The sequence below is a fragment of the Nicotiana tomentosiformis genome, chromosome 10 (genome assembly GCF_000390325.3).
Source record: "Nicotiana tomentosiformis chromosome 10, ASM39032v3, whole genome shotgun sequence".
Taxonomy (NCBI): domain Eukaryota; kingdom Viridiplantae; phylum Streptophyta; class Magnoliopsida; order Solanales; family Solanaceae; genus Nicotiana; species Nicotiana tomentosiformis.
In genome coordinates, this window is record NC_090821.1 from 36103038 (window position 1) to 36123740 (window position 20703).

At 39.0% G+C, this 20703-nt stretch overlaps 1 protein-coding gene across 3 annotated transcripts in view; it reads left to right on the plus strand.

Annotated features, from left to right (window-relative positions):
• LOC104112940 (mRNA export factor GLE1-like) overlaps positions 1 to 20703 on the plus strand; it is a 43506-nt gene that overhangs the window by 14807 nt on the left and 7996 nt on the right. For 2 of the 3 annotated variants that reach the window (XM_070187752.1, XM_070187753.1), the window contains exon 8: positions 12537 to 12849. The exons of the other annotated variant lie outside the window; for it this stretch is intronic. In XM_070187752.1, coding sequence (XP_070043853.1) covers positions 12537 to 12568 — 32 coding nt within the window. In that variant the 3' untranslated portion in view covers positions 12569 to 12849. Of the gene's footprint in view, positions 1 to 12536; positions 12850 to 20703 lie in introns of those variants that run through there. 3 annotated transcript variants of the gene reach the window in all.

Below are 20703 nucleotides of genomic sequence, written 5' to 3' on the forward strand. Positions count from 1 at the left end.
GAAAATGACTGATTATGTAATGAGAAACACATAAGAGAAATATCAAACATGCCCGACAGGCACAACTCTCTATCAGCACCATACTTCGAATCAATTAAAAAAGGAAAAATCAAAGTATATGAACAAATCACAAGGATCTCATCCTGATATAACTTCCACCGCGGCACGCAGCCCGGCTCAAACATATCAAATCACATGAAATCGCGAGGGTCTCACCCTCAACTCTGAATCACAAGCCGAATACACATCATACCAATTGAAATCTTCCACTAACTCAATTCTGCCAATAAAATCACAACACTTACTGAACTCTCACCCCAGTAGAGTATCAAATCACAAATCATAACCAAATTACTCAGGAATCACATCAAACCTGCCATAATAGACAACATGAATTCACTTCTAATATCGTAACTTTCAATAATGAATTAAAACAACGATAGACACGGCTATCACTCATAGAATCTCCCAATAGGGGCAAACACATAAATATAATACTAGGTCATGAACTCACCCATAGGTGGGACAACAAATAGGGGACTCACCCCGATAAGCAGAATTGAAACAAAATACGAATGGTGCCCCTGTGCAACAAATCAAAAGCATACTTGTATGGCATCATCTGGCGCAGCGGCCTCAAGCCTACTATATGAAACACATCAACAGGCCGGGCCTTCCCCTTTTGGGCGCCCTCTACTCGCCTGAATACTCTGCTGTGACACACCTGTCCGGAGTCTAGGACAATTTCTCACCCTGTGGCTGGTATCTCCACACTCGAAGCAACCTCTCTGTTGACGTGGCTGTGGGAACTGTGCGGTACAGGTACTCTGAGACCCATGAGCACCTGAAACACTGTGCGAAGCCTGAAGTGCAAACTGAATTGGCTGACCCACAAAACCTCTACCATGTCGTACCCTGCATTCAAAATAAGGACCAGCATATCTCTCCGGTCTACGAGGCCTACTCGCCTACCTGTCCTCTCTCTCCTGACCTCGCCTGTCCTCTCTCTCATGGCCCCGCCTGTCTCCTCTCCTGATTCCACATGCCCTCTACTCGACGAGTGATCCCTACCACCTACTGAAACGAAACATTCGACTCTAACTCCCGAGCCATGCTTAATCGAATATCATGCCTGAGCCCCTCAATGAATCTACGGACACGCTCTCTAGCTGTAGCGACCAAAGCAGGTGCATGTCTGACCAAATCACTGAATCTAACGGCATACTCTAACACTGACATAGTGCCCTGGCACAACTGCTCAAACTTCGCGCGCCATGCATCTCGAAGGGACTGAGGTACAAACTCTCTCAGGAACATCTCTGAAAACTGAACCCATATAAGTAAAGCTGACTCGGTCGGGCTACCTAACTCATATGCCCGCCACCACTGATAAGTCGCTCCCCTGAGCTGGAACGTAGTAAAAGCAACCCCGCTCGTCTCCACAATACCCATAGTACGGAGAATGCGGTGACACTCCTAACCCTGGGCCTCATCTATCGCCAATCCACTGAAGGTAGGAGGGTGGTACTTCTTGTACCTCTCAAGTCTAAGCTGTTCTTCCTCAGATGCTGCTGCCCTAACCACGGGCTGAACTGGGACCACGGGCTGTGTCGCCACGATACCTGGAACCTGGGCAACATGAACTCGATGCTCTGGAGTGTGGGCGGCGGGAGTCTGAGCTCCTCCCCCGGTCTGTGAAATAGCTGGTACAACCAGAATCAACCCCGCCCGAGCCAATGTACCAAACATGCTCAGGAACTGTGCTAAGGTCTCCTGAAGTCCGAGGGTAACAACACGCGCCTCCGGTACCTGCCCCCCAACTGGAACTACTGGCGGCTCCTGAACTGCTGCTCTGGTAGGTGCCCTAGCTAGGGCACATGCTCCTCGTCGGCCTCTGCCTCTGCCCCTAGCGACATCTGCTCCGGGGGTAACGTCATCAGGAACTGAAGCTCGTGTCCTTGCCATCTGTGAGAGAATGTAACGAAAAAAATGTTCAAACTTCGAGATCAATGAACTCGCACGATAAGAATGAAGGAAGTTAAATTGTCCTAATAGTTTCGTAACCTCTCGAAGATAAGTACAGACGTCTCCGTACCGATCCGCAAGACTCTACTAAACTCGCTTATGACTCGTAGCACCTATGAACCTAGAGCTCTGATACCAACTTATCACGACCCAATTTTCCCTCCGTTGGGTATCGTGATGGCACCTAATCTTAGAGACTAGGTAACCTAACATTTACTGAATAACAACAACAATTAAATAACATCTAACAATTTTAGAAATGGAAATCTATATAAAATTTACAATTCCCAAAACCGGTAGTACAAGTTATAAGCTCTACAAAGTTTGCTACTAATTTCTAAATACAACTATTTGGAAATAAGTAAGACAGTATGAATACAAAGTAGGGAGGTGACTCCAAAGCCTGCGAACGCAGCAACAGGTTTACCTTGAGTCTCCACAGCAACAAGTCCGCACAGCTAGCTAATGATCAACTAACTTCGAAATACCTGGATCTGCACAAAAAATATGCAGAAGTGTAGTATGAGTACACCACGACGGTACCCAGCAAGTATCAAGACTAAACTCAGTTGAGTAGTAACGAGGAACAATCAAGACACCTATTGGAATAAGTAACCTGAACAAGTATAAGTATAGAACCAACAGAGTATGATATCTACATAAATACTACGTGAAGTGGCAATTAATACGGTAATTGCAATAGGGAATGAAAATAACAACTATCAGCGGAACACCATAATAATGACATAGAAGAATGAACAGAAACACATCCTAAGTCTGATAATCACATATAAAGAAAGGACAAGTAACAACTCAATAATACGACAACTTTCACACCGGGTTTTAGTTAATAAACTCCACGAGGTACCGAACCTCATACTATTCACAACTCACGGGTTCCAATACCTGAACCCTAACACTTGGTATCTTGTGCCCTCATTACACTTCATAACCGCACTGACGACTCACGTGCCAAATAGAGCCATTCTCACATAGAAGGCAAGTAAACAAGGGTGTTCATCTATACTCAACAATATCAAGAAAACTTCTTAACCGGTAAGAGTGCTCAGCTATGTGTATGCTTGTGCAAGTGTCCTAACATCGTTCATGCCAGCTAGTAAGTACAGGAAAAGAAATGGACAGCACGTAGAATATTTTCACACAACTTTCCACAAGATAAAGCTCACACAGGTAAGTGTACCACTATACAAGTATTAACAACAAGAATGCCCCAGGCCATCACAAGTCATCACAAATCAATCCGTGACACAACCCACCTTGTCTCGCCAAGTGTGCAATAGTAAAATAAATGCCCGCCTTGTCTTGCCAGACGTGCATAATAATGTTCCCACCTTGTCTCTCCACATGCGCAACCCACATATATATATCCCGCCTTGTCACGCCGCATGTGGAAATATCAATAGTAACAATAGCACGACAAAAACTTCGTGCAACCCAATGACACTCGCACGACAGAAACCTCGTGCATCACAACAGCAAGTACAACAGCAACAATGACAATAATACAAGGGTACGACAAATGAGTCAACTCAGAGATTCCAGAACTTAAAGAAACGGAGGAACTAATTCACAAGGAGTAGCCATAATCGGGTAATGCTAGTCATAATAAGAACATCCCAACAAGAAAGGAAATACTATGTAACAATGGTCCACAATATACAGTTCGCCAACGAGGAAGCTAACACAAGTCGAATAATTCCAAACAAGGACAAGTCAACCAAAATATAGGATATCTAACTTCTTTTAAGATTGGGCAATTAGGAAAAAAATACAATAAATTCAGCTAAGAAGAAACAGCGGAAAGGTAACCATAACCTCAATTAAGGCTAAACAATTACAGAAGAGATAGTAATAATTTCAATTAAAAATAAGCACTTAGGGAAAAGATAACATGGCAATAGAAAGGTAACAATTTTAGTTAAGGCACATATGAATCAAATAAGCAATAAGAGTGAATCATGAAGCAATTAATTCTATTTAAGCAGATAGAGGTGAAACTGGTAATTAAGAAGCGTAATCATAACAAGAACAACTGTATATTCAGTGAATACAACGGCCTAAGAATCCTAAAAGGCCAATTTTCCACAAATATGTTCGAGCACGTACTCGTCATCTCGCGTACACGGACTATAATTAGCATAGAAGACTCAAATCCTAAGGAGTAGTTCCCCCATACGAAGTTAGGCAAGATACTTATCTCAAAGAAGACAAATCGATACTCTACAATGAACTTCTTCGGTGAAATGACCTCCGGACGGCTCAAATCTAACCAAAATAACTTCAAAGCACAAATAAAACTCATAAGAAACTATTTCGGATCATAAAGGTTCAATCTTTATCAAAATCTAAAAATCGACCCCCAGGCCTGCACCTTGGAACCCGACAAATTTCACAAAACCCGAACACCCATTCCGATACGAGTTCAACCATACTAAAATTATCAAATTCCGATACCAATTCGTCCTTCAAATCATGATTTCGTATTTTGAAATTCTTCTTCAAAAATCTCCATTTTCCTCAACTCAAAACACAAATTAAATGATAAAAATAAAGATAAAATCATGCAATATAATAAATTCTAGGTGAGGAACACTTACCCAATCGATTTTCTTGAAAACCCCACAAATAATTGCTCAAAACCGAGCTTCACAAGTCAAAATATGATGAAATGACCGAACCCTCGATTTGGAAAACTTATATTCTTCTCATGTCTGAAAACATCGCGAACGCGGAGAAAGGCTCGCGTTCGCGAAGAAGGAAAGTAAGGCTGTCCAGAAAAACCCTTCGCAAACGCGAGGGAAGGAGCGCAAAGGCGAAGAACAAGGGACGGAACCTACGCGAACGCGAGACGGCGAACACAAACGCGAAGAAGAAATATGAGGCTGCTAGGAAGAGCTTCACGAACGCGGGTAGCTAATCGCAAACGCGATGAACGGGAAAAGCAAACCTTCGTGAATGCGAACGTGAAGAAGGATCTCGAGGTGGTCAGCAGTAACACTTCGCGAACGCGAAAGGCGCTTCACGATCGCGAAGAAGGACACCAGAAAACAGGAACAACAGTTCAAAAATAGGGGAAAAAGGACCCGTAGCCCACCCGAAAAACACCCGAGGCCCCCAGGACCCCGTCTAAACATACCAATAAGTTTCATAACTTAAAACGGACTCGCTCGAGGACTCAAATCTCATCAAACAATGTCGAAACTATGAATCGCACCATGAATTGAACTTATGAACTTTTAAATATTCCAACTTCTAAAACTCGTGCCGAAACCTATCAAATGACATCCGATTGACCCCAAATTTTGCACACAAGTCATATGCAATATTACGGATCTACTCCAACTTCTGGAATCGGATTCCGACCCTGATATCACCCAACAGAGCTAACGGAACCGACAAAACTCCATTCTAAAGTCGTCTTCACACATTTCCGACTACGGTCAAAATCCTAAGGCTTATGCTTCCGTTTTAGGGACTAAGTGTCCCAAATCACTCTGAATCATACGGTAACTGAATTCAACCACGCACGTAAGTCAATACACATAATACGAAGCTGCTCAGGGCCTTATGCCGCCGAACGGGACTTAAATGCTCAAAATGACCGGCCGGGTCGTTACACATAGAAACTGATAATGTTGGTGCGAACTGAGAGAGGAAGAATGGCCAGGTTGATGGAGAAATAACTGAACCCAAATTGATGTCCGTCAGCAGAAGATAACATCTGTTAGTTTCAATGAGTGATTGGACCAAAACCGCACATTTGTTAAATTGAAGGTCAGATATACTTATGCAAATAATGCAGGCACTAAAACCTGAATAAAGAAAAACTCAGAGACCAAAACCACTATTTTCCCGAAAGAGTTAGATAGACGAGAGTTTCAACAACACAAGCATTAAGGATTCTTGAGGATAAAAGTAACAAATGTCTAAGCAACTGACCTGAACAAGAGCACCATATAATTTCATGTATGCACTTGAGCAATCCACATAATTATCAGTACTTTCTATCTTCCCATCTTCCACTGCATAGCCAATAGCTTTGTAATAAGCTTCTTTTGTCTGAAATGCTGCCTGAAGTGAAAGAACACATCAAAGTTAATTTTCGTGGAGGTAGCATAATAAGATGTGAATATGGGGTGAATAAGGTTAACTAATGTCTGCGACAGGTTCTTTCCTCACCACTTAATTGAAGAAATATCATGCTCCAAGACAATCAAGTAAAAAGAATCCCACAAAAGACAATAATGAGATGTGTAGATGCTAAACAGGTAATACTAATGTAAGGCCCCGTAAATATTTCCTAATGATTTAAGTTTTTAAAGTGCGCCAGCGGTATTTGGGAATAACGTATTTGAGTATTAAAGGAGACCTATAGGATAGAGCCACATCATGTAGAATTGATAACGTATGTTTAATCTGTGTTGGAACATACTAAGGAGTTTTGGGAATGGCAAGAACTTGTGTGGAACAAGTTGGACACATTAAGTGGAAATGATGTTTCAATTAGCACAAGACCCAACTTCAAATGAATAGAACTCCCTCAATATAATGACTTAGGTGGTGATATACCTATCCAATTAAAGCCCTTTGAATCTGGTTTCCAACTCATCAAACCGTTCGTCATTTGGATATGTATACAAAACGTTATGGCCATTTTACTGGACCTGTGTCATATGCGCGCCTAGATGCGCGTCCGCGCATATTTGAGAGTTTCTGCATCAGGTGCGCGGTCGCGCACGTAGGAACCCATTAAATACCCCCAAGACCGGGTAGAGAGAGATATAAGTCATTTTTTTGAGCTAGAGCTTGTATATCAAGGGAAATCCGCCCAACACCTCCCTCCCACGAACCAAGGTAATATTTTTGAAATACTTTTTAGTTTATTACTACTCCTAAACACTTGTATTAACAAGGATTAATCTTCAAGATCCATAGATTTCCATTTAAATCCCCAAATTGGTTAAGAACACTACAAGTTGGGATTTTCATGAGTCTCACTACAAGAGGTATGTCTACCATCTCTAACTAATCTATGGGAATTATTTATGTATGGAATATGTGTTATAACGTAGGGTATGGTGATTGGAAGCCATAAGTTCTCAATTTAAATACATAACCATTGTAGAGATTGAAATGTGATTATTCGATGGAATTTTGTTGGTTGGGTGTGGATGGATGGTCATGTATGTGATGTTGGAAGTTAAGAATTGTTTAAGAATGATGGTGGGATAAATTGTTGGATGAACTAATTCTATGGTTAAGAGATGTATAGATTCATGCCTACTAGGTGTTTAATAAAATGCTCAGATGAGCTGAAACCATGAATATCTTCCTAATTTGTGTTCAATTTTGTTATGTCTCAAAATAGATTGGGATTGATAGAATTTTTGGAACGTTGTAGTAATTTAAGAAAAGCTCAAAGCGAGGTATGTTGGCTAAACTTTCTCTCTTAGAATCGAATTCCATAATATTTCTGTAAGATCAAGTATGATTGGCTCAAGATCCTAACTTCTATATTCCGGGTTATTCCCTATAAATTTGATTATCCCGAATGAGCCTTATATCGAAAGATAGATGTTCAAAGTATGGGTTGCGTATTAAAATATTGTGGCTTTGAATCGTATTTCAAATGAAAGCTAGTATGCCAAATTGTGTGAGAAAATCTCAATATTCTTAAGACTCTTAATTGATCATATGTGTACCTAAAATCTTGATTAGAATTGTCTTATTGTTGATAACCTATAAAGATGGTTGGAAGTGAAATTAGTGAATTGGGGATATAAAGTATGGCCAACGTGCCAATAGTGAAAGTTATACCTGTGGCCAATGATGCCAATAAAATGAAATAATGTGAGAAAGATTATGAAATGAGCTTTGACTCCACTATTCCAAAATTGACTTCGATAATATAATTGGCTAAAAGCTTATGAACGGTCTATGAAACGCATAAGAATATTGTGTTATGAAATCCTATGAACGGTCTATGAAACGCATAGGTGCATTGTATATGAAACCCTATGGACGGTCTATGAAACGCATAGGAATATTGTGTTATGAAACCCTATGGACGGTCTATGAAACGCATAGGAATATTGTGTTATGAAACCCTATGGACGGTCTATGAAATACATAGGTATATTGTGATATGAAATCCTGTGGATGGTTTATGAAACACATAGGTATATTGTCTTATGAAATCTTGTGGACGATCTATGAAACGCATAGGTGCATTGCGTATGAGAAGTATAGGTGTATGGTTTGAATAAAAACTATGGAAGGTCTATGAAACGCATAAGTGTATAATATGATATGTGAACACTAAGAACGGTCTAATGAGATGCACTATTAATGTAGACAATAGGTGCCACTTTCGTTGTCCTTGTTTGTACATGTGGTTTCAATTACATTATATTATGTGTTCCACGTATAGATCATATGGGCATTCTATTTTGAAAGAGGATTTCTAGCTATACATACTAGTGCTATTTGACAGTACTAACTTCCCTTTTGCCGGGGGCGCTGCATCTTTAATGGATGCAAGTAGTTCTACAACAGGTGACATTGATCAGTGATAGTAGTACACACATTTCAGCTGATTTGGTGAGCTCCACTTCATTTCGGGGTCATGTATATTTTGTTTTTCATGTACTTTATGGTTGAGGTATAGCCGGTGCCTTGTTGCCGGCATTTCCATATTGCTCTTCAGTTGTACTTAGAGGCTCCGTAGACAGGTTGTGGGTGGTATTTGATGTTGGGAATTGAATTAGAACTGTTGGTATTTGGCAATATGTTTTACATTAAATCTATAAACTTATACTATTTTGGAAATATTGAATGATGCTGTTAATGGGAATGAAATGGGAGTTGCTAATGAAATCTCTTGAAAGTTTGATTAATGGAGTACATCTCCTCTTTATTCAGGGATGAATTTGGGTAGAATGAAATCTAACAAGCTTGCTCAGTCGGGTTTACTCGGTTGAGCGTCGATCGCGCTCCCCGAGTTTGGGGCGTGACAAACTTGGTATCATAGCTTAAGGTTTTAAAGTGTCCTAGCATGTCTCGGAGCCGTGTCTAGTGGAGTCCTTCTTATCGGTGTGATGCCGATCACATCTACAATGAGGAGGCTACTTGGTTATTTAGGAATTGCACCCTTCTTTGATATTCTAGATCGTGCGATAGAGCTCAAGGTAGGAAGCTAAATTCCTCGTCATGTCTCAATTTTCATATGAGTAACCCACGGGTTCGAGGCAGCGAGGAGTGAATGAAAGAACCAGTTGCTAGGGGAAGTGTCCCTATTTTTATTAATGTTACCCCGCCACTAGTTTATGTGGTGAGACCACCTAAGAAATGAAAGAAGGTTATAGGCATCAATAAGCCGAAATGTTTGATGTGAAAGAAGAGTCACTCTGGTTTAGCCACTCAGTTTATGTTGAATGATTCTTGAAACATGTTATGGTTGTGATTCAAAAGGGTACTTGTTATATGTTATGATTTAAATATGTGCAACTCATGTCTAGATACCACTTCTGATAATGTAATGCCCTTAATGTTGAGATCAGTGTTGTTGAAATATACTGTGATGCTTTGTTGAGTTATGAATATGTTGTTAGGGTGGTTTTGGTGATTCTCTGGCAGGTGGTTAAGCCAATTTACAGGGGAGACTGCCGAAATTTCTGAAAAGTTTTGGAGTTAGTCAAATTTGGGGGATTGAAATGTTTGAAAGAAGAGTCGAGTTATGTTAAGTGTTTTGGGACGGACTCTACTCCTCATTCGAGGACGAATGATCCTATATGGGGGAGAATGGAAGGCCCCATAAAATTTTTCTAATGATTTATGTTTTTAAAGTGCGCCAACAGTATTTGGGAATGACATATTTGAGTATTAAAGGACACCCATGGGATAGAGCCACATAATGTTGAATTGATAATGTATGTTTAAGGTGTGTTGGAACATAGTAAGGAGTCTTGGGAATGGCAAGAACTTGTGTGGAACAAGTTGGACACATTAAGTGGAAATGATGTTTTAATTGGCACAAGACCTAACTTCAAATGAATAGAACTCCCTCAATATAATGACTTAGGCGGTGATCTACCTATCAAATTAAATCCTTTTGAATCTAGCTTCCAATTCATCAAACCGTTCATCATTTGGATATGTATACAGAAAGTTATGGCTATTTTACTGGACCTGTGTCATATGCACGCCTAGATGCGCGGCCGCGCATATTTGAGAGTTTCTGCCTCAGGTGCGCGGCCGCGCACGTAGGAACCTATTAAATACCTCCAAGACCGGGTAGAGAGAGATATAAGTCATTTCTTTGAGCTAGGGCTTGTATATCAAGGGGAATCCGCCCAACACTTCCCTCCCATGAACCAAGGTAATGATTTTGGAGTAATTTTGAGTTGATTACTACTCCTAAACACTTGTATTAACAAGGATTAATCTTGAAGATCCATAGATTTTCATTTAAATCCCCAAATTGGTCAAGAACACTACAAGTTGGGATTTTCCTGAGTCTCACTACAAGAGGTATGTCTGCCATCTCTAACTAATCTATGAGGATTATTTATGTATGGAATATGTGTTATAACTTAGGGTATGGTGATTGGAAGCCATAAGTTCTCAATTTAAATACATAACCATTGTAGAGATTGAAAGGTGATTATTCGATGGCATTTTATTGGTTGGGTGTGGATGGATGGTCATGTATGTGATGTTGGAAGTTAAGAATTGTTTAAGAATGATGGTGGGATAAATTGTTGGTAAATGGTGTATTTGGATGAACTAATTCTATGGTTAAGAGATGTATAGATTCATGCCTACTAGGTGTTTAATAAAATGCTCAGATGAGCTGAAACCATGAATATCTTCCTAATTTGTGTTCAATTTTGTTATGTCTCAAAATAGATTGGGATTGATAGAATTTTTGGAACGTTGTAGTAATTTAAGAAAAGCTCAAAGCGAGGTATGTTGGCTAAACTTTCTCTCTTAGAATCGAATTCCATAATATTTCCGTAAGATCAAGTATGATTGGCTCAAGATCCTAACTTCTATATTCCGGGTTATTCCCTATAAATTTGATTATCCCGAATGAGCCTTATATCGAAAGATAGATGTTCAAAGTATGGGTTGCGTATTAAAATATTATGGCTTTGAATCGTATTTCAAATGAAAGCTAGTATGCCAAATTGTGTGAGAAAATCTCAATATTCTTAAGACTCTTAATTGCTCATATGTGTACGTAAAATCTTGATTAGAAATGTCTTATTGTTAATAACCTATAAAGATGGTTGGAAGTGAAATTAGTGAATTGAGGATATAAAGTGTGGCCAACGTGCCAATACTGAAAGTTATACTTGTGGCCAATAGTGCCAATAAAATGAAATAATGTGAGAAAGATTATGAAATGAGCTTTGACTCAACTATTCCAAAATTGACTTCGATACTATAATTGGCTAAAAGCTTATGAACGGTCTATGAAACGCATAGGTGCATTGTATATGAAATCTTATGAACGGTCTATGAAACGCATAGGAATATTATGTTATGAAACCCTATGGACGGTCTATGAAACGCATAGGAATATTGTGTTATGAAATCCTATGGACGGTCTATGAAACGTATAGGAATATTGTGTTGTGAAATCCTATGGACGGTCTATGAAACACATAGGTATATTGTGTATGGAACCCTATGGACGGTCCATGAAACGCATAGGTGTATTGTATATGAAACCCTATGGACGGTCTATGAAATACATAGGAATATTGTGTTATGAAACCTTATGGACGGTCTATGAAACGCATAGGTATATTGTGATATGAAATCCCGTGGACGGTCTATGAAACGCATAGGTATATTGTGTTATGAAATCCTATGAACGGTCTATGAAACGCATAGGAATGTTGTGTTATGAAACCCTATGTACGGTCTATGAAACGCACAGGTGCATTGTATATGAAACCCTATGGACGGTCTATGAAACGCATAGGAATGTTGTGTTATGAAATTCTATGGACGGTCTATGAAATGCATAGAAATATTGTGTTATGAAACCCTATGGACGGTCTATGAAATGCATAGGTATATTATGATATTAAATCCTGTGGACGGTCTATGAAACGCATAGGTATATTGTCTTATGAAATCTTGTGGACGATCTATGAAACGCATAGGTGCATTGCATATGAGAAGTATAGGTGTATGATATGAATAAACACTATGGACGGTCTATGAAACGCATACGTGTATAATATGATATGTGAATACTAAGAATAGTCTAATGAGACGCACTATTAATGCAAACAATAGGTGCCACTTTCCTTGTCCTTGTTTGTACATGTGGTTTCAATTATATTATATTATGTGTTCCACGTATAGATCATATGGGCATTCTATTTTGAAAGAGGATTTCTAGCTATACATACTAGTGCTATTCGACAGTACTAACGTCCCTTTTTTCGGGGGCGCTGCATCTTTAATGGATGCAGGTGGTTCTACAGCATGTGGCATTGATCAGTGATAGCAGTACACTCTTTTCAGCTGATTCGGTGAGCCCCACTTCATTTCGGGGTCATGCATCTTTTGTTTCTCATGTACTTTGTGGTTGAGTTATAGCCGGGGCCTTGCTGCCGGCATTTCCATATTACTCTTCAGTTGTACTTAGAGGCTCCGTAGACAGGTTGTGGGTGGTATTTGATGTTGGGAATTGTATTAGAACTGTAGATATTTGGCAACATATTTTTCATTAAATCTATAAACTCATACTATTTTGGAAATATTGAATGATGCTGTTAATGGGAATGAAATGGGAGTTGCTAATGAAATCTTTTGAAAGTTTGATTAATGGAGTACATCTCCTCTTTACTCAGGGATGAATTTGAGTAGAATGAAATCTAACAGGCTTGCTCAGTCGGGTTTACTTGGTTGAGCGCCTGTAAAACTAAGGTAATAAGAAGTACCTCTGAGTAAATAATGTACTTAGGAACTGCGTGAATGCAAACTTTATTCAACTCGCCTATGAGAATATCCATGGCAAGAGGGACTTGTGATGAAAAGCAAACCAATATGTTAGAATGGTTGTGACGACCCGATATATCGTTTTGAATACTAGCCTTTATTTCTGTGATCCGAGACTTCTCATAGCTTTATTTGATATTATACGACATGCGTACGTGATCCGTGTTGTTTTTCGAAAAACTTTTATATGAAATTTTGAAGAAAATGTGAATTTTGACTTAAAATGAGGCTAGAGTTGACCACGGTCAACATTTTTGGTAAACGACCCCGGTTTGATGTTTTGATAATTCTGATAGGTTCGTATGATGATATTGGACTTGTACACATGTTTGGTTGGGGTCACGGGTGACCCAAGGGCGTTTCGGCGCACTACGTGAAAGTTGGCAAAAATTGAGTTTCAAGGTTGAAATCTTGAGTTTTGAATCGATGTTGTTTTGATAATTTAAGTGAGCGAGCAAGTTTATAGGATGCTATTAAACTTGTGCATATTCGGATTGGAGCCCGAGGGGCTCGTGTGAGTTTCAGATGAGTTTTGGTTGATTTGGAACTATTGGTGCAAGTTTGTTGCTGGTGTGAGTTGCAGGTCTCGCATTTGCGAAGACCTGATCGCAATTGCGAGCCTCGCATTTGCGATGTCAGGCTCGCAAATGCAAAGAATCCATCACATTTGCGAAGAATCCATCACATTTGCGATTTGGAGATGGTCCGCATTTGCGACCATTTTGTCGCTTTTGCGATGACTGAGATTCTTGGAGTGCTTGGCATTGCACCGCATTTGCGATGGTTGGGAGTTTCGCAAATGCGAGGTCTATGTCGCATTTGCGACTTCTGAGGATTTGTGGCACTGTTCGCATTTTCGGACGATTGTTCACATTTGCAAGCATCGCAATTGCGAACAATTGCAATACTTGCAGCTGGGTAAAAGTGGGGAATTTCGGGACTTAGCTCATTTTACACTATTTTTCAACCCTAAACTCTCTCGAGGTGATTTATGAAGAGGATTTTCTTCCCAAATTCATTGGTAAGCAACTTTAACTAGTTTTCAATCAATTTTGAATTACTTTTTCATGAATTTTAACATCAAATCTATGAATTTCAAGGTAGAAATTAGGGTTTTGGATAAAATTTAGGAATTTGATAAAACTGAGATTTAGACCTCGAATTGAGGTCGAATTTTGAAACAAATCACACAACTGGACTGGAGTGATTGGATAATCGGGATTTGATCCGAATCTCGTATTTCGACTAAGAGAGCCCGAGGTTGAGTTTTGTTGACCTTTTCAAATATGATCAAAATTGAACCCTTTTTATTCGTTGGTAATTTCTAAAGCTTATTTTGGATTGTTTGATTGATAATTGTCTAGATTCAGTTGGATTAGAGACTTGTTCGAAAGAAATAAGCCGTGGTTGATTGTTGATTTTATTGCGGAAGGAGGTAAGTGTCGTAGTTAACCTTGATTTGAGAGAATTAAGGTAGAAACGAGCCTATTTTCTATGTGAACTATGTGTTGGGGCGGCGTATATGCAAGGTGACGAGTGTATATGTATTGGTCATGGGATAAGCATGCAGGTGGAATTTTCCTTATTTGCACCATGTTATTTTATTTACTATGCTTTAGATAGATCTCTTATTCTTTGACTTTTTGCTTTCAAGTTATTTCTTATATTGAATTGTTGCGATATTGGGTGTTGAGAATGTGGAATTTGTAATTTGTTGTTGGCTCTAATTGTGGAAAGATTCTCGTATGACAAGTGGAGTTCAATACTATTGTTGAAGTGAATTTGCTTCCCACCTTGCTTGAAGTTTGTGTTGTTGTTGCTTGGTGAGGAAGAGTGAAGAGCACGAAGGGTGTTGCCATGCCTCATTTTGCATATTGATATCATTTATTGAGTGAATGTGAGGAAAAAAGCACGAAGGGTGATGTCGTGCACATGCTTATTTATTATGATCAAATAAGGATGAGAGTAAAAGCATGAAAGGTGATGTCGTGCACTTGTATTTATCTGATATGGTGAGGATGAGAGTAAAAGCACGAATGGTGATACCGTACAAGTTTGTTGAATTCGTTGTTTTACTAAATATTTTTGTAATGTGAATCTTGACTTGGGGATTTGTTGCTCCTTTTGGAAAGAGGTTTACTTTATGATTCTTTATTTACTGTACCGTCTATTATCCCCTATACTTGCCCCTATCCCGTTGTTTCATTTGACTTTTTACTTCTTATTCCTTTATATATATATATATAACTGCACAGGTTTATTATAGGTGTCTTGTTTAGCCTCGTCACTAATTCGTCGAGGTTAGGCTCAACACTTACGGAGTACATTGGGTCGGTTGTACTCATACTATACTTCTGTACTTCGGATCCTGACATCGGTACCAGCGGAGCCCCGAGAGGTGCTTAGCAGATACTGCGTTGGTGATTTGAGGTAGAGCGACATCCAGTCCGCGGGCCTTGAGTCATTATCTTACCTCTATTATACTGTTTCCACTTTATCCGGACAGTGTTGCATTTCTTTCATAACCTTGTCTTTAGTTGGACCTAGAAGTTCATGTACTCGTGACATCAAATCTTGGGGTGGTTTACGTTAGTTATTGGTTTTAGAGCTTTATTTTAGTTATTGGTTTTAGAGCTTTATTATGTTATCACAGAGCTGACTTTACATTATGTTATTGATCGGTTGTCAGATATTTATTACTTTTCTTTTCGTATTATTTGTTCTGTTGGCTTGCCTAGCGAGCGGTGTTAGGCTCCATCACGACCTGATTGGTTGAGAATTTGGGTCGTGTCGTCATGACAATGGTAATCTACATTAGTTAGTAGTTTCTGATCATATTCATGATCCCTTTTCAAACACTAAAGTCTCCTGTCCTAAATTATACCTTTTTATGTTGTTTAACAATCCTAGAGCCTCTTCTCGTGCTATCAATACAACCTCTAGATTTCCCTTCGTTAGAAATTCGTGACATCTATTTTAAATTCGAAGGTATTCACCATTTTTTCCAGCAATTCACCTTTTGGGCTCAGATCTGGATATTGCGTTTGGATAGAAAATAATTTATTTTTGGTGGTTTTAGGAAATTTGGTTTCGGGTTTGTGTTTGGATATGGCTTTTGGTAAAGGATATCACTAAATCCCTAAGCAATTTTTTAGGCCTTCAAATGGATGAAAATTAAAAGAATTGGTTGAATAGAAACAATAAATATTTTGTTGAAGAAAAAAGAAAGTGGGAGTCTAAAGTGTAAAGTGGAGATGTAACTAGTACTTCACCAGCCACTTTAGCGGCGGAGGGGCTTGCCTGAAAATTTGAGACCCCAATTTGGTTTGGTTGTGGGGAACAAGTTTAGGTTAGAAAGTTTGGTATAAGAAACAAGCACCCTCAATGTGAAGTCATAACGTGACACTCAATCTGGGACTGAGCATGGCTAGGTTTAGATGAAAGCATAATAGTTTTTTACTGATTAGTGAAGGAACAAAAATGGTTTAACTGCTTTCTTTTCAGTTATTGACGTCAACCTCCTGATTATAAAATAACAAGAAATAATATTGACCTATAATAGCAAGAGGACCAGAAGTCCAGAACAATATCATAATTACCTTTGAAGTAACAAGGACAATTACACGACCATATGCATAGACGGCACTGTTAAAGCTTCCTGTTTTGTTCACACACAGGGACACAACCTATAAAATTGAAATCCAGAATCACAGTCAATATCCTTATATGTTTGGGCAAAGCTCCAATAGTAGAATATAATCAATATAGTGATATACACTAATCAACTGCTGCATCAAGAACCCACAATTTTCTACAAGCATAAACATATACAAACCCCAAACCCCAACATCAGCCCCCGTCCCGTGCCCCTCCCGAAAGAGAAAAGGAAAAAGAGAAAGAAGTAAAAACAATGACATCATAAGAGACTCCGAAAGAATCCCAGTTGAAGTACTTCAGGATCTTACCTTCTGTGCAAACATGGCAATGTTGATGGATTGTGGACATGTTGAATCACTGATAGGCTTAATTAATTCATTTGCTTTCACTCCGCACAAGAAAAATTAACATACATGTATCAAACAGCAATATATTTCTTGCACCTCCTGAAGTTTATTCCCAAAACTATTCAAAAATATAGGTCAAAGCAACTAAATACGCGACTTAAATATGGGAGGTAGAAAATGGTTTCAACAAGAAAAATCATTAAAGCTACAGGAGATAGGGCTAATAATCTAAGAGATGAGTATCCAGGTACCTGACATTTTCTTTTGTACCAGTTATAGTTCTGATTCGTCTGGCTATTTCTATTTCATATTTTCGGTAATCCTGTTAAGAACAAACTTGTGTTACTATAGAATATCAGAAGTACCCCAAATCCGGATTGTGGGGTGGTAGTAGTAGTAGTTGTATAAAAACATCAGAACTTAACCTAAATTAACATCCTTAGGATCTCAAATAGAACTATGGACCTCTGTACGCTAAGATGGAATATAAGAATTCCAAATGTATCTGATGACATTCCACCTAAACAAGTAACTATTTCTGTTTCTTTTATTACAAAATGACCACATTAGCCTGAAGATGCAAGTAGCATGCATTTAGGGTAAAATGAGAGAAGATCACTTGAGATGGTACGGTGGTGTCCTTCGTCGACCTACAGATGCAGCGGTCCATAGGTGTGAAATTATGGGGAGTGAAGGTGTTAAAAAGAGGAGGAAGACCTAAAATACAAGGAGGGAAGTTGTCTTAAAAGACCTACAATTACCTGAAATCAATCAATAGTTCGCTAAAAATAAGACACAATGGAAGAAAAAGATCCATATAGGTGATATTTACTACTTGGAACAAGTTTTAGTCTTGTTAGTATGTCGATTTCGGACCTATTGCTTTTCTAGGAGTATTTTGACCTTATTATAGATTTCTATGCCAGTAAGAAATAATGTTTTCGAGTTGAGGGATTTGAGACATAAGCTTCTATAAGAGGAAGGCAAATCATGGACGCGACTCTCATTACTAATGAATGTTTTAGATTCTAGACAGAAAAGCAACAAGCGGTGTATTTATGCAAGTTAGACATTGAGAAAGCTTATGATATGTCAACTGGAACTTTCTGATGAACATGCTTGAGGATTTGGGATTTGGTAGAAGATGGATCGAGTGGATTTCCTACATCAGTACAGTTAGATATTCTGTCATTGTTAATGGGAAACCAGTGGGGTTTTTTTTTCCAGCTCACAGAGGTATACGACAAGGAGATCCTCTTTCTCCTTTCTTACTAGTGATGGAATGTTTTAGTAAATGCTATCTGTTACATATGTGAATCGAGGGATAAGAGGATTCAGAGTCAAAATAGTAACCAAAATGCCATTGAAATATCACATTTATTGTAAGTTGATGGTACTATGTTGTGTGATATGGAGATTGAGAAACTCAGGCATCTGCGGCTCAAATTTGTATATTTTGAAGCAATTTATGGTCTTCATGTTAACTAGAGAATAAGCTTTTCATATCCAGTTAATGTCATCACAAATTGCAGCAGAACTACTGGAACTTTAGGATGTCAGGTTGGTACTCGGCCAACTGTCTATTTGGGATTGCCTTTACGGGCCAAGAATAGAGCTAATAGTATATGTGATGCGGTCTTGGAGAAATGTGAAAGAAGGCTAGTAAGATGGAATAAGTAGTATTTATCAAAGGAGGAAGATTGGTACTAGTTAACAATGTGCTGGGCTCAACATATGTGATGTCTCTTTTCTCTTTGCCTACTAAGATTGAGAAAAGAATTGACAAGCTACAAAGGAACTTTATTTGGCAAGGTAATAAAGACTAAGGGCAACCAGGTACACTAAGCTCCTGCTATGTGTGGGGTCCGGATAAGTGTCGGACCACAAGGGGCTATTGTACGCAGTCTTACCTTGCATTTCTGCAAGAGGTTATTTCCACGTCTCGAACCCGTGACCTCCTGGTTCATTACTTTAGTGAATAGAACCTATCTAGGCTAAGGAAAATGGTGGACTGAGGATTAAAACCTCAAAAAACACAATAAAAGCTTGTTGATGAAGTGTCCATGGAGATATAACTCGGAGGTTGATGCCCTTTGAGTTGGTGTGATTAAAAAAAAATGGAGTTGAGAATCAATGGTGCAGCAGATAAGTATAAGCTGTATATAGAGTCTCAATTTGGAGAATAATTCGAGCTCACTAGTCTTGTTTCACATCTAGAATAGGGTTCAAGGTGGGCAATGGGATGGGGATATCCTCCTGGAAGGATATGTGGATTGGAAATGAGCCTTTTTCTGTTGAGAAGGTAACATTTGTGTGTATTAATATATAACAGTACATAGGTTGTAATGAAACCATATTTACAAGATAACAAAAGGAAAGACTACTGAACTACAGTCCTAGCAGTATTCTAAAACTTCTAGGATTGATACAGTATCTTCTGGCCACTTCTGTTTACACCAAAAATAAAAAAAGTCACAATTCATTTTGATCTTCTACACTGAATTGCTACTGTCCTCAAAACATCTAGAGTTCCTCTCCTTCCAGATTGTCCACCATATACATGCAGGGACAGTCCTCCATCTATCTTTACTTCCGGTTCCAATTCCAGTTTCATCCCAACTAGTGAGCACCTCAGTAATCTTAGAGGGCATTGTCCATGAGATACCTCAGAGATTAATGAATATCTTCCATAGTTGATCTGTAATTCTGTAGTGTAAAAATAGATGGCTAAGTATCTTAGATGTTTCCCCACATAGAAAGCACCTAGAGCGTAGTGGGATCCCTCTTTTTATGAGATTATCCTGGGTCAGAACTGCCTCTTTCGCTAGTAACCAAGTGAAACAAGATACCTTGTAAGGTATCTTGACTTTCCAGATATGCTTCCATGGCCAATTAGTAATCTATAGGTTAATATGATTAAGCATCTTGTATGCAACATTCACCTTATAGATGCCTCTGTTGTAACCCTTGCACCATAGTGAATCCCTTACATTCCGAAGGCCTTTGAAGACTTCCAGTTGCTTGTACAGCTCATCCATTATAGTCCATTCCCAATCATTCAGCATTCTTCTAAGTATCAGACCCAACCTTAAGGAGTCCACATTTCAGCTATTGTCTTTTGTTGGTGTTGAGCTAAGCCATACACATCAGGGAATAGTTCCATCAAACTTCTAGATCCCAACCAATTATCCTTCCAGAAGCAAGTTTTGGTGCCATTTTCCACTTTGATGTAGGATTGGCTCTTCACTGTAGGCCAAAGTGTTCTGATAGATCTCCATAAGTTAACCCCACATGTTGTGTTGACTTCCTTTGAAACCCAGTTGTTTTCTTCTCCATATTTAGCTTTAATAACTTTACTCCATAGGGTTTGAGGTTCTTGAGAGAATCTCCATAACCACTTCATCTTAAGGGCCTTGCGTTGATTCTTCAAATTTCTGATGCCTAGCCCACCTTTGTCTTTGACAATAATGAGAGATTTCCATTTCACCAAGTGAAACCCCCTTTTTTCTTTGTTTCCTTGCCAAAAGAAAGATCTTCCGAGTCTATCCAATCTCGGAATGACACTTTGAGGGATGTTAAAGAGTGACATCATATAAGTAGGAAGTGAGTCAAGTACTGAATTGATCAGAATCAG